Raw genomic sequence first — 26224 nt, 5'->3', positions numbered from 1 at the left:
GCTCAGATTCTTAGCTCAGATCCTCACTGAAAGAATCCACTGGATTCCTAGAATGAAAGCCCATGTAAGTGTGGGCCCTCTCTTTCCAATGACTGTGCTCCCCCATGATTTTTTTACTCTTATACTAGGAAAATACTCAGCCTCCAGCAATTCATGAAAATAATCATTCATGTGTTCCTCCAGCTTATGGTAAGTAACTCTTGGGAACTGTATTTCTCTGGATTGTCTGCGTCTCTAGATCTCAAGGTGGCAGTTTGCCCTTGTCACCACAGTTCTCTGATGAGTCCAAGAAAAGCTGTTAATTTCCAATTTGTCTAACTTTTTCTTGTTATAAGATGGGAGTAATGACTTCTAAACTCTCTACATACAAGAACAGAAACTGGAAGTCCACACCAGAATTTTTTATTCAGTAGGTCTGGGAGGGGGGAAGTTACGAACATATTTTAAATATATTTTTATCTAGAAGTATATTAGAACAGGCTAATTTCAGGAATTTTGTGAGTCAGTTGTTAAACATAGACATTACTCAAAATTACATTATATAAATTTATTATTAAATAAATCATATTAAAAACAAAGATAATAATTACTCAAGGATCATCACTTCCTAATTATGCTATTAAATGTTACTATTGCCTTCCGGAAGTGGTGGCTCACACTTTGCAATTCCAGCACTTTGGGAGGCCAAAGCTGGCAGATCACTCGAGACCAGCCTAGCAAAAACGTGAAATCCTGTCTCTACTAAAAATTCAAAAATTAGCTGGGTGTGGTGGCAGGTGCCTGTAATCCCAGCTACTTGGGAGTCTGAGGCAGGAGAATGGCCTGAACCCAGGAAACAGAGGTTGTAGTGAGCCGAGATCGTACCACTGCACTCCAGGCTGGGTGACAGAGCGAGACTTTGTCTCAAAAAACAAAAAACAACAACAAAAATTTACTACTACCTAATCTCTTGCAGTTATTTAAAATATCTATTGTATCTGTATGGTGGTGTGCTACTAAGTATCTGTTTGTAACTTCCCATTCAGAAAATTTATGTTGGGAGCTTGAAATCTGCTGTGATGAGAGGATTTATAACATGAAAATTGGCAAATGCAGCAAATAAGGATTTCCTTGCCACCTGTGTAGTTAGTAAAACATTTATCAGCATACTTACTGCTTAGGCCTAAACTCTAGTCCCAGATATTGTAATTCGATTGACCTGAATTGAGACACAACTACGGGAATTTTTTAAAGGCATACCAGACAACTTTAATATGCATTCTAGAGTGAGGAAACACTGTTCTAGTCTAAAAAAGAAGCTGGGGGTAGAAGTCAAATTGTTTAGGTGTCACTCATTTTAGAGGCTGACTTCATAGTTACAATTCACCAGCAACGGCCGGGCATGGTGGCTCACGCCTGTAATCCCAGCACTTTGGGAAGCCGAGGCAGGCAGATCACCAGGCCAGGAGTTCAAGACCAGCCTGTGCAATATGGTGAAACCCCGTCTCTACTAAAAATACTAAAATTAGTCAGGCGTGGTGGTAAGTGCCTGTATTCCCAGCTATTCGGGAGGCTGAGGCAGAAGCGTCACTTGAACCCGGGAGGCAGAGGTTGCAGTGAGTCGAGATCATGCCACTAAACTCCAGCCTGGGTGACAGAGCAAGACTCTGTCTAAAATAAAAATTAAAAAAAAGAAAAAAAATTCACCAGCAATTGACCAAGATGATATAAATATGTACATTGTTTTTCAGGTCTTCTGGAGGTAAATTTGTGTTACTTGTTTTTGTTTGTTTTTGATGTAGACAAGCAAAAAAGGCTTCAAGAGAAATTGTTTCATAAAGATTTATTCTTTATGCTAAGAGCAATGCAAATCTTTTGAAGAGTTAGTTTCTAAGCAAAAGAGGATGCAATTAGTTGTGTTTCTAAAAAAAACATTCTGAATATAATTTGGAAAAATAGACTGGAAGGTGGCAAGAATATCTATAGAGAAAGCTGGGGGAGGTAATGACAATAATCCAGTTTTCCTGGCCTCCAACTGAGAGAATGAGGGTCTCTCCTGCAGCAGATATTGCTGATTGGTTAGGTTTTTTTTCCAAACCCTTTCTCTCTTCCCTTGTCTCTTTAATAGAAATAATATAATTAATAGAAAGCTAAATAGCTATTAATATAATTAATAGGAAGCTAAATACTTGATTTTCCAGCCTCTCTTAATGCTAAGGCTGATCATGTGACACTTCTGGCCAATAAGATGAAAGCAGAAATATAAAGGAAGGGGAAAGGCTTCTGGGAAATTTTTTACCTTCCTGAAAAATGAGATAGATATGATGGTGCTACTTCCCTTCTCCTTTCTGTCTTTAATGTGGATAATATGCCCAGAGCGAGCTGGAGAAGATATTTTGAGACCATAAGAAAAGAAGAAAGGCTTTAGGAAAGAGAATAGCAGAACGGCCAATCCAAATTCTGACAAAATTAAGCCAAAAAAATCAAAGCCAAAAGCTATCTCTTCTTTTAATGTGAGAAAAGTAAATATTTGTTCAAGTTCTTTTTAGTTGGGTATTCTGTTACTTGTTGTCAGTCATTCCTGTTACATCTCCCAACATGAAAAAGAAAAGTCCATAAAGCACCATTTTTCCAGCCTTATATCTTCACCAGTCCCTCATTATCATTTTAAAGGAAAAAAATCCTTATTGCACTGCAAAGCAAGTACCCCTCAGGTATGTAACCATTTCTCCCAGCACTTTTGATCATCCATTATTATTTCCTCATTCTTGTATCTTCATTTTCATAATCCTTTCCATTACCTCATGTTTTACCCTCTGCCTGGATTGGGCTTCCCCTACTTCTCTGGACAAGTAACTAATAATCTTTAAAAACCTAATTCAAAAGTCAGTAATGTTCTCTGTGAAGCCTTTTTTATTTTACCTCAAAGGATTTAATCACTTCTTTCTAAGTGTTCCCATGACATTCCACATATGTCATTATGGAACTGATCACAAATGTATCAGAATTATTTGTCTCTGATTAGAGCCGAGATTGTGCCACTGCACTCCAGCCTGGGCGACAGAGCGAGACTCCGTCAAAAAAAAAAAAGAAGTTGAGCTTGGTGGCTCACACTGATAATCCCAGTACTTTGGCAGGCTGAGGCAGGCAGATCACTTGAGCCCAGGAGTTCGAGACCAGCCTGGTTAACATAGCGAAAACCTGTCTCTACAATAATTACAAAAAATTAGCCCGGCACGGTGGTGCATGCCTGTATTCCCAGGTACTTGGGAGCCTGAGGTGGAGGATCGCTAGAGCCTGAGAAGCAGAGGTTGCAGTGAGCCAAGATTGCGCTCCAGTCTGGGTGACGGAGTGAGACCCTGAGAAGAAGAAGAAAGAAGAGGCCAGGCACAGTGGCTCACACCTGTAATCCCAGCACTTTGAGAAGCCGAGGCTGGCAAATCATTTGAGGTCAGAAGTTTGAAACCAGCCTGGCCAACATGATGAAACCCCGTATCTATTAAAAATACAAAAAAATTAGCTGAGCATGGTGGCAGACACCTGCAATCCCAGCTCCTTGGGAGGCTCAGACAGGAGAATTGCTTGAACCCAGGAGGCAGAGGTTGCAGTGAGCTGAGATTGTGCCACTGCACGCCAGCCTGGGTGACAGAACAAGACTCTGTCTCAAAAAAAAAAAAAAAAAAAAAAAAGGAAAGAAGAAAAAGAAGAAGAGGAAGAGGAGAAGGAAGCAGAGGAGGAAGAGGAGGAAGAAGAAGAAGAGAAGGAAGGAGAGGAGGAGAAGAGAGAGGAAGAGGGAGAGGAGGAAGAGGAGAAGGAATAAGAGAAAGAAGAAGAGGAGGAAGAGGAGGAAGAAGAAGTGAGGAAGAAGAGAGGAAGAGGAAAAGAAGAGGAAGAAGAGGAAAGGAGGAAGAGGAAGAAGAAAAAGAGGAACAAGAAGAAGAAGAAGAAGAAGAAAGAAGAAGAAGAAGAGGAGGAGGAAGAGGAGGAGGAGGAGGAGGAGGAAGGAGAAGCTGAGCTCTAACACAAAGCACCAGTGGTTCCTCAGGATGATGATTCAAAAAAGTCACCCAGGAAACTTAAAAAAATAGATACTCCCCTGGTAATTCTCTTGACGCGACTTCACAGGCCAGCATTTGGAAATCATTATCATATTTCTTTTATCTCAAGTATCCAACCAATAATAAGCATACTGACTAAATAATGAACTGTTACTGAAATAAAGCAGCATATTTTCATTACCTGTGAAACTAGTCAATCTTTCTCGTTTATAGGATGGTTCTTCCAGGTCTTCTGCTATTGATTCACTTGTTGATACACTTGACTTAGAAACTGTACTGCTTCCTAAAACTGACCTTTAATAATGAATAACAAAATTATTTATTTAGATGTCCTTATGGGAAACTAAGTATACAAATTAGAACACATTATCAGATGGAGAAATCAAATATACTAGGATCATATAAGTAAAATAGATACATTTTTCAAAAATGAGTCGGTTTCTAATATTTCTTAAATAAAAAGTTACTTAAAATTTATTTATATCTTTATTTATTTTTTGAAATGGAGTCTCGCTGTGTCACCCAGGCTATAGTGTAATAGCACAATCTCTGCTCCCTGCAACCTCTGCCTCCCAAGTTCAAGTGATCCTCCTGCCTCAGCCTCCTGAATAGCTGGGATTACAGGCTTGTGCCACCACGTCCAGCTAATTTTTTTTGTATTTTTGGTAGAGACGGGTTTTCACCATGTTAGCCAGGCTGGTCTTGAACTCCTGACCTCAGGTGCTCTGCCCACCTTGGCCTCCCAAAGTGCTGTGATTATAGGCGTGAGCCACCACGCCCAGCAAAAATGTATTTTAGAAGAAAGACATGTTAAACATGCTTAAAGTCCTTCAGTGAATTATCAGTACACTTAGTACAAAAATCCAAAATACAGTCTACCTACCCAGCACATTCATCTTCATTATTAGTCTTCCTTTACTTTTTTTTTTAGTTCCTCAATCTTAGGAGCTCTCTGACTTCAGAGCCTCAGCCTGGAATATTCTTCCTTTCGTTTTTCACTTGGTTTCTGTTCACTACTCAAATGTCATCTTAAAAATGTGATTTATTTCATTTAATAAAGGCCTTCTCAAGGTTTAACTAAAATATATGTACTCAGAAGGAAATCAATGGAAGAATCCAAAAATAATTTCCTTAAACATATGAACTTAACACTACTCCATGGTATTACATACTTTCTTTTTTGTTCCTATTTATAGTCTAAACTGCCCATCAAAACAAGATGTAAAGTTTATTGGAATATCTTGTTTTACCAGGTACTGCTGTATTTTTGTAGGCAAATTCAGAGGCAAGCTCCAGAGAAGCATATAATTGCTGTGTATTATAAAATAAGAGAGAAATCAAACTCTAGGAAAACAGAGATTTGCATGGGAGAGGAGGGGAAAAAAGGGAAGCCACCTCTTCCCATAAAATGCAGCTCAAAAGAAGCCGAAGAAACCTGAAGAAAAATGTCTAATGGGAATTTGAAATTAATTGTATGTGATTTTAATCCCATCTTTTGGTTGCTCAGGAAGTCTTGAGTGAAATACATGTATTTTCCACAAATGTTTTGTGGTGAGTATATGGGAACTCTTAAGACATTAAGAACTCTGCATTTTATTTAAAACATGAGAGGAATGTAGAGATGGAACATTAGGATGATAATTAAAACTTCGGTGGCTCATGCCTGTAATCCCAGCATTTGGGGAGGCCTAGGTGGGTGGATCACCTGAGGTCAGGAGTTCGAGACCGGTCTGGTTAACATGCTGACACCCCGTCTCTATTAAAAATACAAAAAATTAGCCAGGCATGGTGGGGGGACACCTGTAATCCCAGCTACTCAGGAGGCTGAGGCAGGAGAATAGCTTGAACCCAGGAGGCGGAGGTTCCAGTGAGCCCAGATGGCACCACTGTACTCCAGCTTGGGTAACAAGAGTGAAACTCGTCAAAAAAAAAAAAAAAAGTAAAGGAAAGAAAAGGAAAAGGAAAAGGAAGGAAAGGAAAGGAAGAAGGAAGGAAGGAAGGGAAAGAAAAAAAGGAAAGAAAGAAAGAAGAAAGAAAGAAAGAAAGAAAGAAAAGAAAGAAAGAAAGAAAGAAAGAAAGAAAAGAAAGAAAAGAAAGAAAGAAAAGAAAAGAAAGAAAGAAAGAAAGAAAGAAAGAAAGAAAGAAAGAAAGAAAGAAAGAAAGAAAGAAAGAAAGAAAGAAAGAAAGAAAGAGCCACTGCAGTCCAGCCCGGGCTACAGAGCAAGACTCCGTCTCAAAAAAAAAAAAAAAAAAAAAAAAAAAGAAAGAAAGAAAGAAAGAAAGAGAGAGAAAGATTGGGAGACTGGAAACAACTGATATCTAAGATACATATGTGCAATTTAAATGGAAAGGCAATATATATATGATAGAAAAAAGGAACTATATAATAGTATACTCTACCTTGTAAATTGCCCTAACATACTAGGATTTATTGTATTCTGATAAAAGCTATGGGAAGATATAAATTCTGGTCCAAGTGATCCTTCTTGTGATGTCAAGAGTTTATTTGGCTTTGCTGTACCAGTAAGTGGATCTGGATGGTAAAGAGGTCGAGGAGTAACATCAGTTCCATTTATGTCAAACACCTGTTAAAAATGGTTATTTAAAATGAAGTAACTAAAAAAGACAGGGCTTCTAAACAACAACTGCTAGAAGATAGAAACAAATATCGTAGAAAAAAGATGAGCATAATGTTCCTACAATAGGAAAAACATGAAAAATTGGATGCTTTAAAATGTCACGCTTAGAAAGTTTCTTAACTATGCAAAAACTTTCTTAAAATATTTGTGTTTTATCTACATATAATTAATATAAACTTTTGGAAAATCAGAAAGGTGGAAAGATAATTCATCCAGATTGTTAATATTTTGATGCATGTAAATTGTTATGTACACGTTTTAAAGAAAACTCACTATTTTTCACTTAACATCTCATTAATAGGCATTTCCCTAGTTATTACATGCTTTTGGTTTATAGTTCTGCACCACAAAATGATTCAGTCAACAATGGATCACATATATGACAGTGGTATCATAACATTATAACAGAACTGAAAAGTTCCTATATCACCTAGTGACATCACAGTCATCATAATGTCATAGCACAACACATTACTCACGAATTTGTAAGTGATGCTCATATAAACAAACCTACCGCACTGCCAGTCATATAAAAGTATAGCAATACAATTATGCACAGTAAATATTTGATAATAATAAATTATGCTTCTGGTTTATGTGCTTACTAAACTTTTTATTATTTTAGAGTGTACTCCTTTCATTTCTTAAAAAAAATAGTTAACTGTAAAACAGCCTCGATCAGGTCCTTCAGTGGGTACTCTAGAAGACGACATTGTTAAAAGAGATGACAGCTCTATGCATATTACTGCCCCAAAAAAACCTTCCAGTGGGACAAAATGTGGAGGCAGAAAACAGTGATATTGATACAGTCGAACTCCTTTTATATATTTATTCCCATTTTGATTTCCGTTTGGAGGGGGAGAATTTCCTATTCAAGTCCTTTGCACACATTGTATTGAGACTTTTTTATTATTGGTAACGGATGAGTCCTTTCAGTTGTATGAGCTGCGAATGTCTTCTTTCACTCTGTGGCTTCATTTTCTTTATGGTATATTTGATGAATATGAGTTTTTTTAACGTAGTCAAATGTATCATGTTTTCCATTATGGGTTGTGCTTTAGATGTCTCCTTTAAAAAAACATATCCAGCCCTGAAGTACTATATGTTGCTTTTCATATTTAAGTATATAATATACCCACAATTAATTTTATGTATAGGATAAGAAAGCCAATATATTTTTGTTTCATAAGAACACCCAATTGTCTCAACAAGAGTTTTTGAAAATCCTGTCCTTTCCCCCATTACTCTGCAGTTCACATTTATTACAAAATAAGTGTTTATATGTGCTCAGGTCATGTGAAGGCTCTCTAATTTGCTAATATTGTGTGTTTTATTAAGCCTGGTATCTAGGAAAGCAAGTGCTTCCACTGAGCTTTTATGCAAGTATCTTGGCTATTTTTAGCCTTTAGCATTTCCATATAAATTTTAGAATTATCTTGAAAAGTTTCTGGAAAAAAAAAAACTTTAAAACTTGAGATTTTGATTAAAATTGCAAAGAATCTATAAATCAAAATTTAGGATAATTGATCTTAAAATATTGTTTTCTATGCACACATGTCTATATCTCCTTTTGTTTTGGTCCTCTTTAATGTCTTCCAATAAACTTCTATAGTTTTAGAAATATTGGTATACGCATCTTTTGTTATATTTTTCCACAAGTGCTTGATAAATCTTAGTGCTATTATAAATTGTATCATTTTAAAATGTCTAATTTCTGGATGGGCACAATGGCTCAATGCCTGTAATCCCAGCGCTCTGGGAGGTCAAGGCAGAAGGACTGCTTGAGGCTAGGAGTTCGAGACCAGCCTAGACAACACAGCAGAATCTCGTCTTTACCAAAAATTTGAGAAAATTAGCTGGGAATGGTGGCACACACCTGTAGCCCATGCCACATGGGAGGTTAAGGCAAGAGGATTGCTTAAGCCCAGGAATTTGAGGATATAGTGAGCTATGATTGTGCCAACGCACTTTCAGTCTGCACGATCAGAGCAAGACTCATCTCTAAAAAATTTTTTTTTCAAATAAAAAAAATCTAATTTTTGAACTATTTGTTGCTAGTAAATATTCAATCCACAAATATTCAATGTTTTCTTTCTTCCTTTCCAATTCTTATACATCCCATTTCATTTTCTCACCAATTTGAACTGACTTCCAAGAATGTTGGATTAAAGGGGGCTCTTTTTTGAAATGCTTCACCATTTGGTATGATCACTACTGTAGGATTTTATAGGTAGCCTAAATAAGATTTTTAAAGTTCCTTGTGATTCTCAGTTTCGTAAGAATTTTTAAAATCATGAATATTAAATGTTATCAGATACTTTGTCTATATTGAAATGATCACATGCTTTTTTACCACATTAAGCTGTTAATGTGGTAAATTACACTAAGGGTTTTCAAATGTTAAACCAATCTTGATTTCTTGGCACAGACCAAGCTTCCTTATGATGTATTAGGCATTTTGTTGTTGTTGTTGTTGTTACTGAACTTTATTGAATAATATTTTATTGAGGATTTCTCTATGCTTGCAAGTGAAATTGGAATATAATATTTGTTTCTCATACTGTATTCAGGTTTTAATATCAAGGTAATGCTAGCCTCATAAAATGAGTTCTGGAATATATTCAGTGTTCTGTTTTCATCTATGTGTGTTTGACACGTACCACAATTGAAGTCATCTGAATCTGGAATTATCTTTTTTTTTTTTTTTTTTTTTTGAGACGGAGTCTCGCGCTGTCGCCCAGGTTGGAGTGCAGTGGCACGATCTCGGCTCGTGGCAAGCTCTGCCTCCCAGGTTCACGCCATTCTTCTGCCTCAGCCTTCCGAGTAGCTGGGACTACAGGCGCCTGCCACCACGCCCGGCTAATTTATTTTTTTTTTTGTATTTTAGTAAAGACAGTGTTAGCCAGGATGGTCTCAATCTCCTGACCTCGTGATCCGCCCGTCTCGGCCTCCCAAAGTGCTGGGATTACAGGTGTGAGTCACCGCGCCCGGCCTGGAATTATCTTTGAAGGAAAGTTTTTAAATCACTCACATAAATTTCTTTAATAGTTTCCAGTTTTCAACTTTTGTTTGCTTTGCTAAAGTGTAATTTTTTAAGTTTTTTTATATTTTACTTAAATTTTCAAAATTCAAAATTGGAATGATATAATATGCATTAATTTGCTTTTTAAATTGCTTTTAACATGTACAATTCAATAGTTTTTAATATATTCACATATATGTGCACTAAAATTAATTTTGGAAACTTTTTACACTTCAAGAAAATACTCTGTGTCCATTATGATCCCTGCTATGGTTTAAGTGTGTGCACCAAAAGTTCATGTGTTGGAAATGTGGTCCCAATGCAGCAGTGTTGAGAGCTTCGACTTTGGGAGGTGACTGTGTAATGAAAGGTTGTCCTCACAAATGGATTAATCCATTCATGGATTAATGGATAAATGGGTTATCAAGGGAGTGGTTTAGTTATCACAAGAGAAGTCTGTTATGAAGGCCAGTTTCCCTCTCTCATAAACTCCCCTCACCATGCGATACCCTGCACCACCTTAGCTCTCTGCAGAGTCCCCACTAGCAACAAGGCCCTAACCAGATGTGGTTCCTTGACCCTGGACATCCTAGCCTCCAGAACTATAAGAAACAATATTCTTCTGTTTATAAAGTACCCAGTATCAGGTATTCATTTACAGAAACAGAAAACAAACTAAAAAAATTAATACCAAGAAGTGGGACTAATAACAAACACCTGAAAATGCAGAAGTGGCTTTGGAACTGAGTAATGGATAGAGGCTAGAAGAACCTGGAGAAGCAGTCTAGAAAAAGGCTGCATTGCCATAAACAGCATTAAGGGTGATTCTGGTGAGGGCTCAGAAGAGCAGACTAAAGAAAGTCTGAATCTTTTTAATTGCTTCAGTGGTTGTGAACAGAATACTGGTAGAATTAGGAACAGTAAAGACTTCTGATGGGGTCTCAGACAGAAATGAGAAATTCTTATTAGAAACTGGAATAAACGCTGTCTTTGTTATAAAGTGGTAAAGAACTTGGCAGAATTTATGGAAGGCAAAATTTAAGCATGACAAACTAGGATACCTGGCAAAAGAAATATTAATATCTAAGCAAAGTGTTCAAGATGCTGCATGGTTGCTTTTGCTTACTTACAGTGAGATTTGAGAACAAAGGGATGAGATTTAAAAAAAAAAAAAATTATAATCAAAAGGGAAGCAAAGCAGAAAGATTTGGAAAAGTCTTAGCCTGGCTATGTAAAGAATGAACCAAGGGTGTGGCCCAGAGACCATTTGCAAAGGAGTTTAGTACAGATGAAAGGAATCATTAAGACAATGTTCTAGACTCCAAAAGTGTTTCAACGATTTTCTAGGTGGCTCATCCCAACACAGGCCCAGAGATCTAGGAGGGCAGAATGGTTTCAGGGGACAGGCCCTGAGTGCCCTTCAAGAGCTCACTACCCAGGACTACCTTGGGTCCCCAAATTTTGGCAAGGAGTCAGCCACCCCAGCTGTGGCACAAGTGACCCCCATTGGGGCTATACCCACTACTCCAGAAGATGTGAATCGTAAGCCTTGGCAGCATCCACATGGCATTAATTCTGCAGGCTTACAGAAAGCAAAAGCTGTGGAGGAATTAAGATCCATCTTAATTCCAATGGATGTATCAGATGGCCTGGGAGTCTATGCAGAGATTATCACAGGGGCAAAACTACTGCAGAAGGCCCCTAAAGGGTAATGCCTAGTGGAGACATGGGAGCAGGATTGCCACAGGACCCCAGAACTGCAGAGCTATCAGCCTGCAAAGCCAGCCTGGGAAAGCTGTAGTGTAGACTGATCCCAGCAAAGTCATAGAGTCAGGGATGCCCAAGGCCTTGGGGGCCAATCCCTGCACCAGTGTGTCCAGAAGGCAGTACATGGAGTCAAAAGATATTATTCTCCAGCTTTAAGGTTTAATGTTTGCTCTGCTGAGTTCAGACTTTTTTGGGACCTATGACTTCTGGCCTATTCTCCCTTTCAGAATGAGAATGTATACCCCATGTCTGTCCAACCACTGTATCTTGGAAATAAATAGCTTGTTTTGATTTCACAGGCTCGCAGGTAAGACTCTGGGCTTTTGAGTTGATGTTGGAATGATTTAAGGCATTGGGGCTATTGGGATAGAATTAATGTGTTTTACATGTGAGAAGGATGTGAATTTGGGGGCCAAAGGCAGAAAGTTATGGTTTAAATGTGTCTCTAAGTTATGCTGGAAACTTGGTCCTTAATGCAATAGTATTGAGAGGTGGGATTTTTGGGAGGTGACTGGATCAAGGCATTAATCCATTCATGGATGAATGGGTCAGTAGGTTACTAAGGGAGTGGATAAGTTATCATGAAAAGGGTCTGTTATAAAAGCCAGTTTCTCCATCTCTTGTGAGCACTCCTCACCATGTAATATCCTGCTCTACCCCAGGACCCTGCAGAGTCCCCCACTAGCAAGGAGATCCTCACCAGATGTGTCCACTTGACCCTGGACTTCTCAGTCTTGAGAAATGTCAGAAATACATTTCTTTGCTTTATAAATTATCCAGTATTGAGCATTCAGTTACATCATAACAACAGAAAACATATTAAGATAGTCCCCTAACATCTCTGCTCGCAGCCCCAGGCCACCACGAGTATCTTCATGTCTCTATAGACTTCCCTATTTGGGAGTTTGATAGTGAATGGAATCATATACTGTGCAGTATTTTGTGACTGGCTTGTCTCACTTAGCATATTTTCAAGATTCATGCATCAGTGCTTCATTCCTTTTTATGGTTGAATAATATTCTATTGTATGGCTATACAACATTTTCTTTAGCCACTTTTCCATTGACGGACATTTGAGTTCTTTCCACCTTTTGTCTACTACGAATAATGCTACTAGAAACATTTGTGTATACCTTTTTGAGTAGAAATATATTTTATTTCTCTTGGGTGTATATACCTAGGAGTAGGATTGCTGGTTCATATGGTAACACTGTTTAACCTCTTGAGGAACTTCCAAACTATTTTACAACATGGCCAATTTATATTCCCACAAGCAGTGTATGAGAGTTCTGCTTTCTTCACTTCTAACACTTGTTATGTTACTCTTTGATTCTAGCCATCTTAGTGGGTATAAAGTGAATATATCATTGTGGGCTTGATTTCGATTTCTCTAACAATGTCCACCATATTTTCATATGTTTTTTGATCATTTGTATGTATTTTCTTAAGAAACGAACATTCAGATTGTATGATCAATATTCAATTATTTGTCTTTATTAATGAATTATAAGAGTTCTTTATATATGATACAAGCTCTTATCAGATACATGTTTCACAAGTATTTTCTATTTCTGTGGGTTATCTTTTCACTCTGTATATGTTTTTGATACAAACATTTAAAAATTTTCGTAAGGTCAAATTTATCTACTTTTTACTTTTTCTTTTGTTACGTATGCTTTGAGTGTCACATATAAGAAGCCTATGCCAAATCCAAGGTCATAAAAATTTACCCCTATGTTTTCTTCTAAGAGTGTTACAGTTTTAGCTCTTAAATCTGTCTTTAATAAATTTTGAATTAGTTTGAAAATATGAGGTAAGGGTCTAAGTTCATTCTTTTCCAGGTGTCAATCCAGTTATCCTGGCACAATTTGTTCAACAGAATATCCTTTCCCCAGTGAATGATCTCGGCACTCATAAAAAATCAGTTGACTTTAGGTAAATGGGTTTATTTCTGAACTCTCAATTGTATCCCATTGATCTATGTATCTATCTTTGTGTCAACAACAAATTATTTTGATTACTATTGCTTCGTAAAGTTTGAAACAGCGAAGTGTGAATCGTCCTACTTTGTTCTTTTTCAGGATGATTTTGGCTCTGCTGGGTCCCCTGTGATCCCATATGGATTTTATTTTATTTTATTTTTGAGACAGAGTTTTGCTCTTGTTGCCCAGGCTGGAGTGCAATGGTGCAATCTTGGCTCACTGCAACTTCTGCCTCCCAAGTTTAAGTGATTCTACTGTCTCTGCCTCCCAAGTTCAAGCAATTCTCCTGCCTCTGCCTCCCGAGTACCTGGGATTACAGGCATGCGCCACCACACCCGGCTAACTTGGTATTTTTAGTAGAGATGGGGTTTCACCATGTTGTTCAGGGTGGTCTCGAACTCCTGGTCTCAGGTGATCCACCCACCTTGGCCTCCCAAAGTGCTGGGATTACAGGCATGAGCCACTGGTCCTGGCCCCATATGAATTTTAGAATCAGTTGTCAGTTTGTAGAAAGAAGTCAGTTGGAATTCTGATAACAATTGTGTTAAGTTTACAGATCAGTTTGAGGAGTATAACAATCTTAACAATAGTAGGTCTTTTGATCATGACCATGGGATACTTTCCCATTTAATTAGATCTTATTTAATTTCTTTCAATAATGTTTTACAGTTTTCAGAGCATACATTTTGCACTTCTTCTATTACATTTATTCGTAAGTATTTTACTGTTTTTGATGCTATTGAGAAACAGATCATTCTTTTCAAATGGTTCTATGCACACGTCTAGAAATACAATTTATTTGTATATTGATCATGTATCTGGCAACCTTACAAAACTCATTTGCAAGTCCTAATTGTTTTTTAGTGAATTCCTTATGAGTCTGTATATATAACATCATGTCATCTACAAATAGAGATGTTTTTACCTCTTACTTTCCAACCTGGATGCCTTTTCTTTTTCTTGTCTAATTTCCATGCCTAGAACCTCCACGATAATGTTGAATAGCAATGCAAGGACTTGTCTTGTTCCTGATGATAAGGAGATTAAGTGTGATTAAATATAATGTAAGCTGTGGGGTTTTTGCAAATCCTTTATCAGATTGAGGAAATTCCCTTCTATTCCTAGTTTGTTGCGTGTTTATGTCATGAAAAGATGTTGGATTTTTTCAAAATGTCTTTTCTGTCAATTTTGTTGATCTTTTTAAAGAACCAGCTTTCAGTTTCATTGATTTTCTCTATTGTTTTTCTATTCAAGATTTCATTAATTTCCACCCAAATATTTTTTATTTCCTTCCTTCTGCTTATTTCATGTTATTTTGTGTTATTCACTTTTTTTTTCCAGTTTGTTCAGTTGGAAGGGTAAGTTATTTGAGATCTTTCTTCTTTCTAATACAAATGTATATCTATAAATTTCCCTCTAAGCAGTGCTTTAGCTGTATCCCATAAGCTTTGGTATGTTGTGTCTTGATTATCTATCATCTCGGAATATTTTCTGATTTTCCTTTTAATTTCTTCTTTTGTTGATTATTTACATATCACTATCACAATAGTACATTATTTCTATTAGTGAATATTTTTCTAATGTAGATTGTAATTTCATTAATGATTTTTCATTATATTTTAAGGTTGAATATTTCATTGTGTGTATATGCCACATTTTGTGTATCCAGTCATCTGTTGATGAGGACTTTAGTTGCTTTCACCTTTTAGCTATTGTGCATAATGCTGATATGAAGATGGTTGTACAAATATCTGTTTGAAACTCTGCTTTTAAGTCTTTTGATATATACTCCTTCCTGAATCATATAGTAATTCTACTTTTAAGGTTTGGAGGAACCACAATACTGTTTTTCTTTCCTTTTTTCTTTTGAGACAGGATATAGCTCTGTCATTCAGGCTAGAGTGCAGTAGCACGATCATAGCTCACTGTAGTCTTGAAATTCTGGGTTCAAGTGATTCTCCTGAGCATCTATGACTACAGGCTCTTGCCACCACACCTGGCTAATTTATTTTTTCATTTTCTTATAGAGATGGGGTCTTGCTATGTTGTTCAGGCTGGTCTCAAACTCCTGACCTCAAGCAATCCTCCTGCCTCAGCCTCCCGAAGTGCTGAGCCTGGCGTCAAGTAAACTTCCTGCCTCAGCTTCTCAAAGTGCTGAGATTACAGGTGTGAGCCACCATGCCTGGCCCTACAATACCATTTTTCACAGTGGCCACACCATTTCAAAATCCACCAACAGTATGCAAGGGTTTCAATTTCTCCATGACGTACCAACACTTTTTTTTTAATAGTAGCTGTCATAATGGGTATGAAGTAGTGTCTTACTGTGATTTTGATTTGCATTTCCCTAATGCTTAGTGATGTTGAGTATCTTTTCCTGTGTTTGTTGGTCATTTGTGCATCTTCTTTGTAAAAATATCTAATCAAGTTCTTTGCCCATTCTTTTAATTGGGCTGTTTCTTTGTTGTTAATTTGTAGTTACTTACATATTCTGGTTATTAGCACCTTATCAAATACATAATTTGCAAATATTTTCTACCATCCTGTGGGTTTTTTCACTCTGTTAATGTCTTTTGATAGAAGTTTCTAATTTTAATGTAGCCCAATATATATATTTTTTCTTTAGCTGCATATGCTTTTGGTGTCATATGCAAGAAATTGTTGACAAATAATTTCTTTTCCCTGTTTTCCACTAGGAGTTTTATAGAGTTAGCTCTTATTTGGGGTCTTTGATCCATTCTGAGTTTATTTTTGTAGACGGTATAAGGTAAGGATCCAACTTCATTCTTTTTCATGCAGATATCCAGTTGTCCCAACAAGATTTGTTGACAAAACTGTCTTTTCTCCATTGTACAGTCTTGGCTTCTTTGTCAAAACCATTTGACCATATATGTGAAATTTTATTTCTGGGTCATTCCATTCCATTGGTCTATACTGTATGTTTGTCTTTATTCTACTACCACCCTGTTTTGATTACTACAGATTTGTAGTAAGTTTTAAAATCAGGAAGTATGAGACTTCCAACTTTGTTCTTCTTATTCAAGATTGTTTGGGCTATTTGCATCTCTTGATATTTCATATACATTTTAGGATAGGATTTTCTACTTCTGAAAAAATATCACTGGGATTTTGGTAGGGAATGTATTGAATCTGTAAGTCACTTAGGTAGTATTGACATCCTAACACTATTATGCCTTCCAATCTACGAACAAGAAATGTTTTTTCCGTTTACTGGTGTATTCTTTCCTTTCTTTTGTGTTTTGTAGTTTTCAGTATACAAAGCTTTGGCCCCTTGGTTAAATTTATCCCTAAGTATTTTATTATTGTTGATGCGATTGTAAATGCAATCTTTTTCTTAATTTCCTTTTTGGAAATTCATTGTTAGGAATGCAACTAATTTGTGTTGTTGATTTTCTATCCTGCAACTTTGCAGAATTCATTTTTTAGTTGTGTGTGTGTCTGTGTAATTTTTACAGTTTTCTACACATAAGATCACATCAGAGAGAACTTTACTTCTTCCTTTCCGATTTGGGTGCCTTTTATTTATTTAATTTGAGACAGACTGTGGTGCTATCTCTGCTCACTGCAACCTCTGCCTGCCAGTTTCAAGTGATTCTCCTGCCTCAACCTCCCAAGTAGCTGGGATTACAGGCACCTGCCACGACGGGTGGCTGATTTTTTTGTATTTTTAGTAGAGACAGGGTTTCACCATGTTGGCCAGGAGGGTCTCAAACTCCTGACCTCAAGTGATCTGCCCGCCTTGGCCTCCCAAAGTGCTGGGATTAAAGGCGTGCGCCACCATGCCCACCTGGACGCCTTTTATTTCTTTTTCTTGCCCAATTGCCCTGGCTAGGACTGCCACTACTATGTTGAAGAGAAGTGGTAAAAGTAGGCATCCTTCTTTTGTTCTTGGATCTTAGGAGAGATGCTTTCAGTCTTTCACCATTGGAGAAAATATACATGTATAATAAATATTTTCACCATTGGAGAAAATAATTTTTTATACATATAAATAAATGAAATATACTTTATTTGTATATACACATGCATATATATTTATATGCGTGTATTCATATATATGTATATGTATATATACACACATAAGTGAAATACATATGTGCAAATATATCATATTTGTTTAATAAAATGAGGGTTTAGTTTTCCACCATTATATATAAAGGTGTATAAACATTCATGTAGTAGTGTTTATATAAACATATACTTTCTTTTCTCTTGGTAAATACCTAGACATGGAATAGCTGGATGATATAGTAGGTATATGTTAACACTTAATAAGTTGACGAATAATTGTTTTCTATTTTCCATGTCTACCAGCCATGTGAGAGTTTTAGTTCCTCCACATACTTGTCAATACTTGATATGATCAGTCTTTCAATTTTAGACATTCTAATAGCTACGTAGCAGTGTTGTATGGTTTTTAATTAATACTGATCATCTTTTTATGTGCTCCCATGCTATCTGTTTATCTATTCTGGTGAAGTGTTAGCTCAAACATTTTGCTAATTTTTAAAAATTGGGTTGTCTTAATATTGCTTTGAAGGTTGTTTATACGTTTTAGTTATAAGTACTTTATCAAAATATGCTTTGTAAATAATTTTCCCCAGTGTGTCACATTTCTTTGTATTCTGTTATCAATGTCCTTGACAGAGAAAAAGTTTTAATTTTGATGAAGTCCAACTTACGAATTTTATCTTTTATGGACTCTTCTTTTAATGTCCCATCCAAACAAATGCTGAACCCATTCAAAGTTATATATTACATGCTTTTCTGTATATGTTATCATTTGATTAAAAGTTTAAAAGAGTTAATTCTTAATTATAAATCTTCTAATGAGGCACAATAACTGACTTTATGACAAATAATTTTATTACATTTTCAAGACTATATTGCTGACAACAATGAAAGATATTGTAACATATATAATTAATACCATAAGCAAATAGTTCTTAAGGTCATGAATAGACTTTTCTCATTCCACTCTAATATTCTTCTTATCAATAACTAGTTATAGGAGCCAAGTGTCAGTATTATGTTGTATGGAATAATATGTGGTAGAAATTAACAAAATCTGTTTCAAAATTACAAGTGAGTGATTATCTGAAAGCAGCATATTTTCTATCTTTAACATTTCAATTGAGTTTTTCATGGTGCCATTTTCAGATAAACTTAGAATTCTAAGAATATTACCTGCATTGTCTTTATACTGGGATTTGTTTTGTCTGCAGTTTTCAATTCAGGTGGAATAAGCACGGTTTTGGACACAGCCATTCTGCTTTGATTTGCACCAGTATATCCTTTCCCTGAAGTTGCTTTCATTGCAGCAAAAAAGCTAATAGACTTCTTTGGTTGTGTGACAATGTTCCTGTATAAGGAAATTAAAATATAACGCAAAGGATTCAAGATTGAAAAGAAAAATCAACCAACAATAAAAAGCAGACTTTCATTTAAAAACATGTGAACAATCTAAACATATAACAAGAAATAATGATAGCTACTTGAAATCTTATTATGTATAAACATAGTTCTAAAGAGTTGGCATATATTACATCACTTTCTCCTCACAATTCCAAGAGGTTGCTATTAATGTTATTTTATATAAAGTCACAGAGGCTTTAAGGGGAAACATTCCTACAATGGTTGAGATTTGAACCCAGGTAGTCAGATCCTAAGTCCATGCTGACTTCTCTGGGTCTTAGTTTCTTTGTCTGCAAAATGAGGATAATAATAGTACTTAACTTATAGGTTATTATGAGAATTAAAAAAATTAATTTTTGTATTGTGGTTAGGAAGTTCCTGGCACATAGTAAGCACACATGAGTGTGTAGTGCAGTTACATGGGCAGATTTAAACATGATTAATAAAGCCTGAGAAAGAATAGTGTGTTCCTTCCTGAATTATATACTACTTTTCCTCTTTTTTTTGAGATGGAGTCTCGCTCTGTCACCCTGGCTGGAGTGCAGTGGCGTGATCTTGGCTCAATGCAATCTCCACCTCCTGGGTTCAAGTGATTCTTCTGCCTCAGCCTCCCAAGTAGCTGGGACTATAGGCATGCACCACCATGCCTGGCTAATTTTTGTATTTTTAGTAAAGATGGGGTTTCACCATGTTGGCCAGGCTGGTCTCAAACTCCTGGTCTCGCGATCTGCCTGCCTCAGCCTCCCAAAGTGCTAGGATTATAGGCATGAGCCACCGTGCCCTTTTTAGTAAGAAGAGAAGTTACAATCAAAATATTTATATCCATGAAAAAATATTTTTTCACTTTTGGATTTACCCTGTCAATTCCTTAAGACAAGGACTTACCTTATCATTTTATCCCTTCTAGTACTCTGTAATATGGATTTCTATAAAATGGGGATGATCCTCCCTGACATTATAAAAAAGAAATATGCTGCCAAAGAAAACATTTTAAATAATACATTTACTTTTTAAATCATAAAAAATCAGACAAGAATATGTTTAAATAACGATCAATCCAGTTTTCATATTTTATTTTTCTTCATAGCATTTATCGTTACTTGACATTTTGTTGTTCACCCCTCTACAGAACGTAAGCATGTTTAGGGCAGGAACTTGGTCTTGTTCACTGCTATATCCCTAGCACCCAGCACAATGCCTAGTATACCACGGACACTTTAATATTTTAAAATTATATGAGTGAATGAATTCCATTTGTGCACTATTTCAATTTACATTTAAGTATCCTATCCTATTCTCCTTCTGTCTATAAGAACTTAACCCCTAACATCTCTTAAAAAAAAAAAAGTAACAATCATGTAAAAACTCCTTCAAATTATTTCGCTACCTCCTTTAAATTCTTCTCCCACCTCCCACAAACTCACTTATGTCTTTTTTTCCTTTCTCAGTAAGAGTTGCCATTCTTATCTAAGACTAACCTTTTATGTGAACTCTGAAACCTGTCACTGGTGTCTCAGGGACTCTTCTCCATCCATAATTCCACATCTCCTATCTTATTTTTTTCTGTCTTTTCCCTGTGAGCACAAAATTATGCCCCAATCATCTCCTCAACTTAAAAATCCTTCCTTTAACTATGTCTTCCTCTACCTATTACTATATCTCTCCTTCCTTTCACAGTCCAACTCCTTAAAATGTTAGCCAGTAATACTGCCTACTACATGACTCCTCTTTTTGCTCTGTAACTACAATCTAGCTTCACTGTTTCTTCTTCAGCTGACCATTCCTTCTTAAAATTGACTTCTCAGATTCGTTTCTCTCATACCTTAGCCTATTCTTCAACCTCCTTGAGACCTCTAATCACCTGACCTTTCCATTCTACCAAATAATCAGAACATTTTAGATTTCTCTTTTCTCTATTAAACTTGAATCCACAATTTATCAATTGAATCACTCTTTTGCCATTACCTTCAACTCTCTCATTCTCTTCCTTCTTAACATTTTGCCCTACTATCCTTACAAAATCTGGTCCTCCCATTCCCTTTTCCTTTGAGCTCCCCTTTTACAGATTACGTTTAGGCTCAAATCTTAGTTATGTGATTTCTCACTATATACACTATTCCTGAGTAAATTCCATGGTTTCAATGACCACATGTACTCTACTTTCTTATGGCATTTACTTTTCTCTCCTATCATCCTCTGAAGACTTCATATTCTAAGTCACTGGCTCTATCTCTAATAGCTACTTCTGGCATAATTCTTGAGCATTTCAATGTCCATGAAGGTAATCCTTCAAATACCCTGGCCTCTTAGCTCCTTGAAATCTTCTCACATAAATAATTTTACCTGCCTTGCTACTTCAGACACTTACTCCCATAGTCATACATGTGGCTTTTCTCTTTAGTAAGGTCAATCAGCACTTCCTATTTTTCCAGCATACCCTCTCAAATTCCAATCCTTCAACAATCCTTCAACCCGATTATGACCTTCAGGCCCTTGATTCTACCATGCTTTATTCCTGTACCATCTTTCTCATGCCATCTCTTCCCTCTTGAGGTTATGATTAGTTACTTTAATTGATAGTTAATTATTATAATCATTCTTTACTTACATTCTCACCATACCTTTCCCTTCATTTCAGCATACTTGCTGGCAAATCCAAAATCATGGTTATTTCCAATTATTCTCTTACTTTGAGCCTATACCTGTATATTAACCATGTTTATAGTGTATGTAAATTTGATGCTGTAACATCTGACCTACATGCATGGGTCAAACACATGCCCTATTCTGGAAAACCTGATGCTATGCCTAAGTTACCTTGTCTTGGCCTCCAGCCTCTGTTCTTGCCTTCCATCCTCTTTCCTAAGAGAAGTCTTCCTCCCAGGAATGCACTTGTCAAATGCAAACCAAACAATCAAGAATCCACACCATTATGGGGCTTTCACCCTCTGTGCCACTATACCTGTCCTAATCACCCCATGGCCAAATGTCATACCAAGAGGGGCAGCTCCTGTGCTCCAGAATCCGTTGAAATTATTCAAAGTAGCTAATCCTAAAGTTGTCTACACTGCCTCATTACTTCTGGGTAGTCCCCTGTGGTGTGGTGGGCCCCCTCTTCCTTGGAATTGTGAATAACAAACTATTTTTTCAATGGCAATGACTTCCTGATCTATTAGACTAACTATAACCTAAATTTTGTAATAATACACTATATTTTAACTCAAACCTGTGCAGCTAAATGAAACTGGAAGAATACCTAACTGTGATGACAGGACTCACTTTAAATTATGGGTCATTATTTAAATCAGGGTCCTTAATGTGCCAGCAATCTGTATTTTCTCAGTCCATGTTTTACTACACTCTTTAAGGCTATCTTATACCTTCTCTTTCTTCAAATATGAAAACCTCCTCTCACATTTTCACTCTCAGCCATCTGAATGAGAACACTGATGCAATCTGGTAACTTCTACATGCTCACACTGTCACATCTATGCACTTACTTATATCTGTGCCTATATTCTCTGTTTCTTTCTTGTTACTCTGAATGAATTCTCTATTATTACAGTTTAGGTCACTCCCTCTACATGCATACTAGATTCCATTTCTTTTTTGCCTATTCAAGGACATTGCTCTAGCAGTTCTCTCTCTGCATCATAAGTTTTTCTCTCTCTATTAGATTATTACCTTCAGCATGTAAACAAACTGTTATTTCTCCCATCTTAAACAAACAAACAAACAAAACTTCTCTTTACTTCATCTGTCTCTCCAGCTATCAATCATTCATGTTTCCTTTAATTATAGCAACCCCTTGGGAAAATTTTCCTATTTATTGTTTCCTCTTCTCTCTCTCTCCACAGACACACAGACAGACACACACACACACACACACACACACACACACACACACACACACAGAGTCTCTCTTGAAAAGTCTGATCAGGCTTTTGCCCTTATCATTCCATCAAAAGGATTATTACCAAGGTCCAATCACCTCCACAATACTAACTCTAATAATGGTCATTTCAAGTGTTTTCATCTTTCTTACCTGCAGCATTTGACCCAGCTGTTCATTCTTTTCTTTTTTTTCCTTTCTTTTTTTTAACTTGGATCGCAGGACATTCTCTTTGCTTGGTTTTCCTCCTCCCTTTTCTGTGGCAATCATCCTTGCACTTCTCTTTTCTATTTACATTCATAGTCTGGGAACTCATCTAATGCCATGATTTAAATGTAATCTATGCAAAAATTATTCCCAAATATATGTATATCTCTAACTAGACCTCTCCTCTATACATCTGCTTGCTTACTAGACACCACTAACTGAAACTTAGCATGTCCAAAACTAAGTTCCTGACATTAACCTCCACCACCACCACCATATCACCCTCACCCCATCCAGCAAATCCACTCCTCTAAAACTCTTCCCCATTTTTGTTAAAGGCAACTTTACTCTTCCAGTTGCTTGGGTGAAAAAAAATTTCAAAATACATCTGGAATCCATTCATTTGTCACCACTCTTGTTGCTACCATCCTGGTCCAAACACTATCCTATCTCTCTTGGATTACTGCAGTAGCCTTTTGCTTCATCTTCCTACTTAACCTGGATCCCCTGAAGTTCATCCTCCACATAACAACCACAACGACCTTTTTAAAACACATGTAAGGGTTGGGCACAGTGACTCATGCCTGTAATCCCAGTACTTTGGAAGATTGAGGCAGGAGGATTGCTCGAGGTCTGGAGTTCAGGGTTATAGTGAGCTATGATTACGCCACTGTACTCCAGCCTGGGCAACAGGGTGAGACCCTGTCTCTAACAAATATAGAAGAATAAGATAAAATAAAATAAAATAAAATAAAATAAAATAAAATAAAATAAAATAAAAATATGACTACTCAAAATCCTTCATTTACCATCCCATTCAGAATAAAAGCCTAAGTCCTTACTATGACTTTAAAAGTCTTACATGCATACAGCTAGGCCTCTGATTTCATCTTTAGTGATCACTTCCTTGTTTACCCTGCTTCAGCCACAGTGGCATCTTTTATATTCATGCTGGGCACATTTTCCTATCAAAGACTTGAATTTATATTTCCTTTGCCTGAAATGCTCTTTCTCATACAGGTACATGCTTAGCATCCTCACTTTCTTTAGGTCTTTAATGAAAAACTACCCTCTCCTCACCTGCCCTAATCACCCCATGGCCAAATACCAGAACAACAGGAGCAGACCCTGTGCCTCAGGCCTTCCCTGGCTTCCCTTTCTAAAGTGTCAAAGTTCTCTCTCAAGTACTTCATTATCTTCTTGCCTTATTTTTCTCCTTAGAACTTTTTACTATCTAACATACTGTATCTTTAACTTATTTATCTTGTGAATCAGTTATTGCTTCCCCTTGGAATCTAAGTTCCGTGAGGGTAGGAACTTTAGGCTCTTTTATTCCCTGTTGTATCCCTAATGCTTACAACAGTACCTCAGTGTGGAAAAAACATAAACTGTTTTTGCTCTGCTCTCATACCACAACAATCAATACAGATTTCTGTGGCCAAATGTGTAGGGTTTCTCCCCACACGCCATCTGGGTGTCCTCCAATTCAATTCCAGCACTATCTACCTGAAGATAGTCTCAGATCCTACAGGCAGAGAGCTCAGTCCCATAAGACTACCTCTGACTTTGAATGGCAGTTGAAAAAAATAGGTTGTGGACTGTTTCTGAATGACCTGCTATAAAATCAGGGTTCTGTCCAAACAACTTGACCTTACTGTTTTAGCCTAGCCCTCATGTCTGCGTGCAGCAGCTGCCACTGCTTTAATACTGTTAGAGGCCCTAAAAATCACAAACTATGCTCAACTCTCTACAGTTCTCATAACTTCCAAAATCTATTTTCTTCCCCCAGCCATCACTCAGGACAATGCTTATGCTGACAAGTTAGCTAAAAAAGCAGCTAGCGTTCCAACTTTTATCCCTCACGGCAGTTTTCCTCCTTCACATCGGCCGCTCCCACCTACTCCCCTGCTGAAAGTTCTACCTATCAATCTTTTCCCACACAAGGCAAATGGTTCTTAGACCAAGGAAAATATCTCCTTCCAGCCTCACAGGCCCATTCTATTCTGTCATTATTTCATAACCTCTTCCATGTAACTTGCAAGCCGCTAGCCCGTCTCTTAGAACCTCTCATTTCCTTTCCATCATGGAAATCTATCCTAGAGATCACTTCTCAGAGTTCCATCTGCTATTCTACTGCCCCTGAGGGATTGTTCAGGCCTCCTCCCTTTCCTTCCTACACATCAAGCTCGAGGATTTGCCCCTGTCCAGGACTGGCAAATTGACTTTACTCACATGCCCCAAGTCAGAAAACTAAAATATCTCTTAGTCTGGATAGACACTTTCACTGGATGGGTAGAGGCCTTTCCCACAGGGTCTGAGAAGGTCACCATTGTCATTTCAGACATAATTCCTTGGTTTGGCCTTCCTACCTCTATATAGTCTGATAACAGACCAGCCTTTAATAGTCAAATCACCCAAGCAGTTTCTCAGGCTCTTAGTATTCAGTGAAACCTTTATATCCTTTACTGTCCTCAATCTTCAGGAAAGATAGAACAGACTTATAGTCTTCTAAAAACACACCTCACCAAGCTCAGTCACCAACTTAAAAAGGACTAGACAATACTTTTACCACTTTCCTTTCTCAGAATTCAGGCCTGTCCTCAGAATGCTATAGGCTACAGCCCATTTGAGCTCGTGTGTGGACACTCCTTTTTATTAGGTCCCAGTCTCCTTCCAGACACTAGACCAACTTAGACTGCATCCCAAAAAACTTTCATCCCTACTGTCTTCTGTCTAGTCATACTCCTATCCACCGTTCTCAACTACTCATAAATGCCCTGCTCGAGTTTACACTGCTGGTTTACACCGTTTCTCCAAGCCATCACAGCTGATATCTCCTAGTGCTATCCCAAACCGCCACTCTAAATTCCCTCTTAAAGTAAATAAATAATCTTTGCTGGCAAGGCTATGCTGAACCTCCTTGGGCACTCTCTAATTAGATGTCCTAGGTCCTCCCAATTCTTAGTCCTTCAATACCTGTTTTTCTCCTTCTCTTACCAGGTGTTTTCCGTTTAGTTTTTCAATTCGTACAAAACCGCATCTAGGCCATCACCAGTCATTCAATACGACAAATATTTCTTCTAACAACCCCACAATATCACCCCTTATCACAAAATCTTCCTTCAGCTTAATCTCTCCCACTCTAGGTTCCTACGCTGCCCCAAATCCTGCTTCAAGCAGCCCTGAGAAACATCACCCATTCTCTGTCCATACCACCCCCCAAAAAAATTTTTCGCTGCCC

The 26224-nt window shown here is 37.2% G+C and overlaps 1 protein-coding gene across 1 annotated transcript in view; it reads right to left on the bottom strand.

Annotated features, from left to right (window-relative positions):
• Window positions 1-26224, bottom strand: part of DNAI4 (dynein axonemal intermediate chain 4) — a 105498-nt gene that overhangs the window by 68158 nt on the left and 11116 nt on the right. Inside the window, 3 exon segments of the mRNA XM_007978375.3 lie at window positions 4219-4331; window positions 6438-6622; window positions 18657-18831. Of these exon segments, the coding sequence (XP_007976566.2) occupies window positions 4219-4331; window positions 6438-6622; window positions 18657-18831 (473 nt within the window).

The sequence above is a fragment of the Chlorocebus sabaeus genome, chromosome 20 (genome assembly GCF_047675955.1).
Source record: "Chlorocebus sabaeus isolate Y175 chromosome 20, mChlSab1.0.hap1, whole genome shotgun sequence".
NCBI classification, from domain to species: Eukaryota; Metazoa; Chordata; class Mammalia; order Primates; family Cercopithecidae; genus Chlorocebus; species Chlorocebus sabaeus.
Note: the sequence above shows the minus strand (reverse complement) of the source record. Positions and strands in the feature narration are given on the sequence as shown.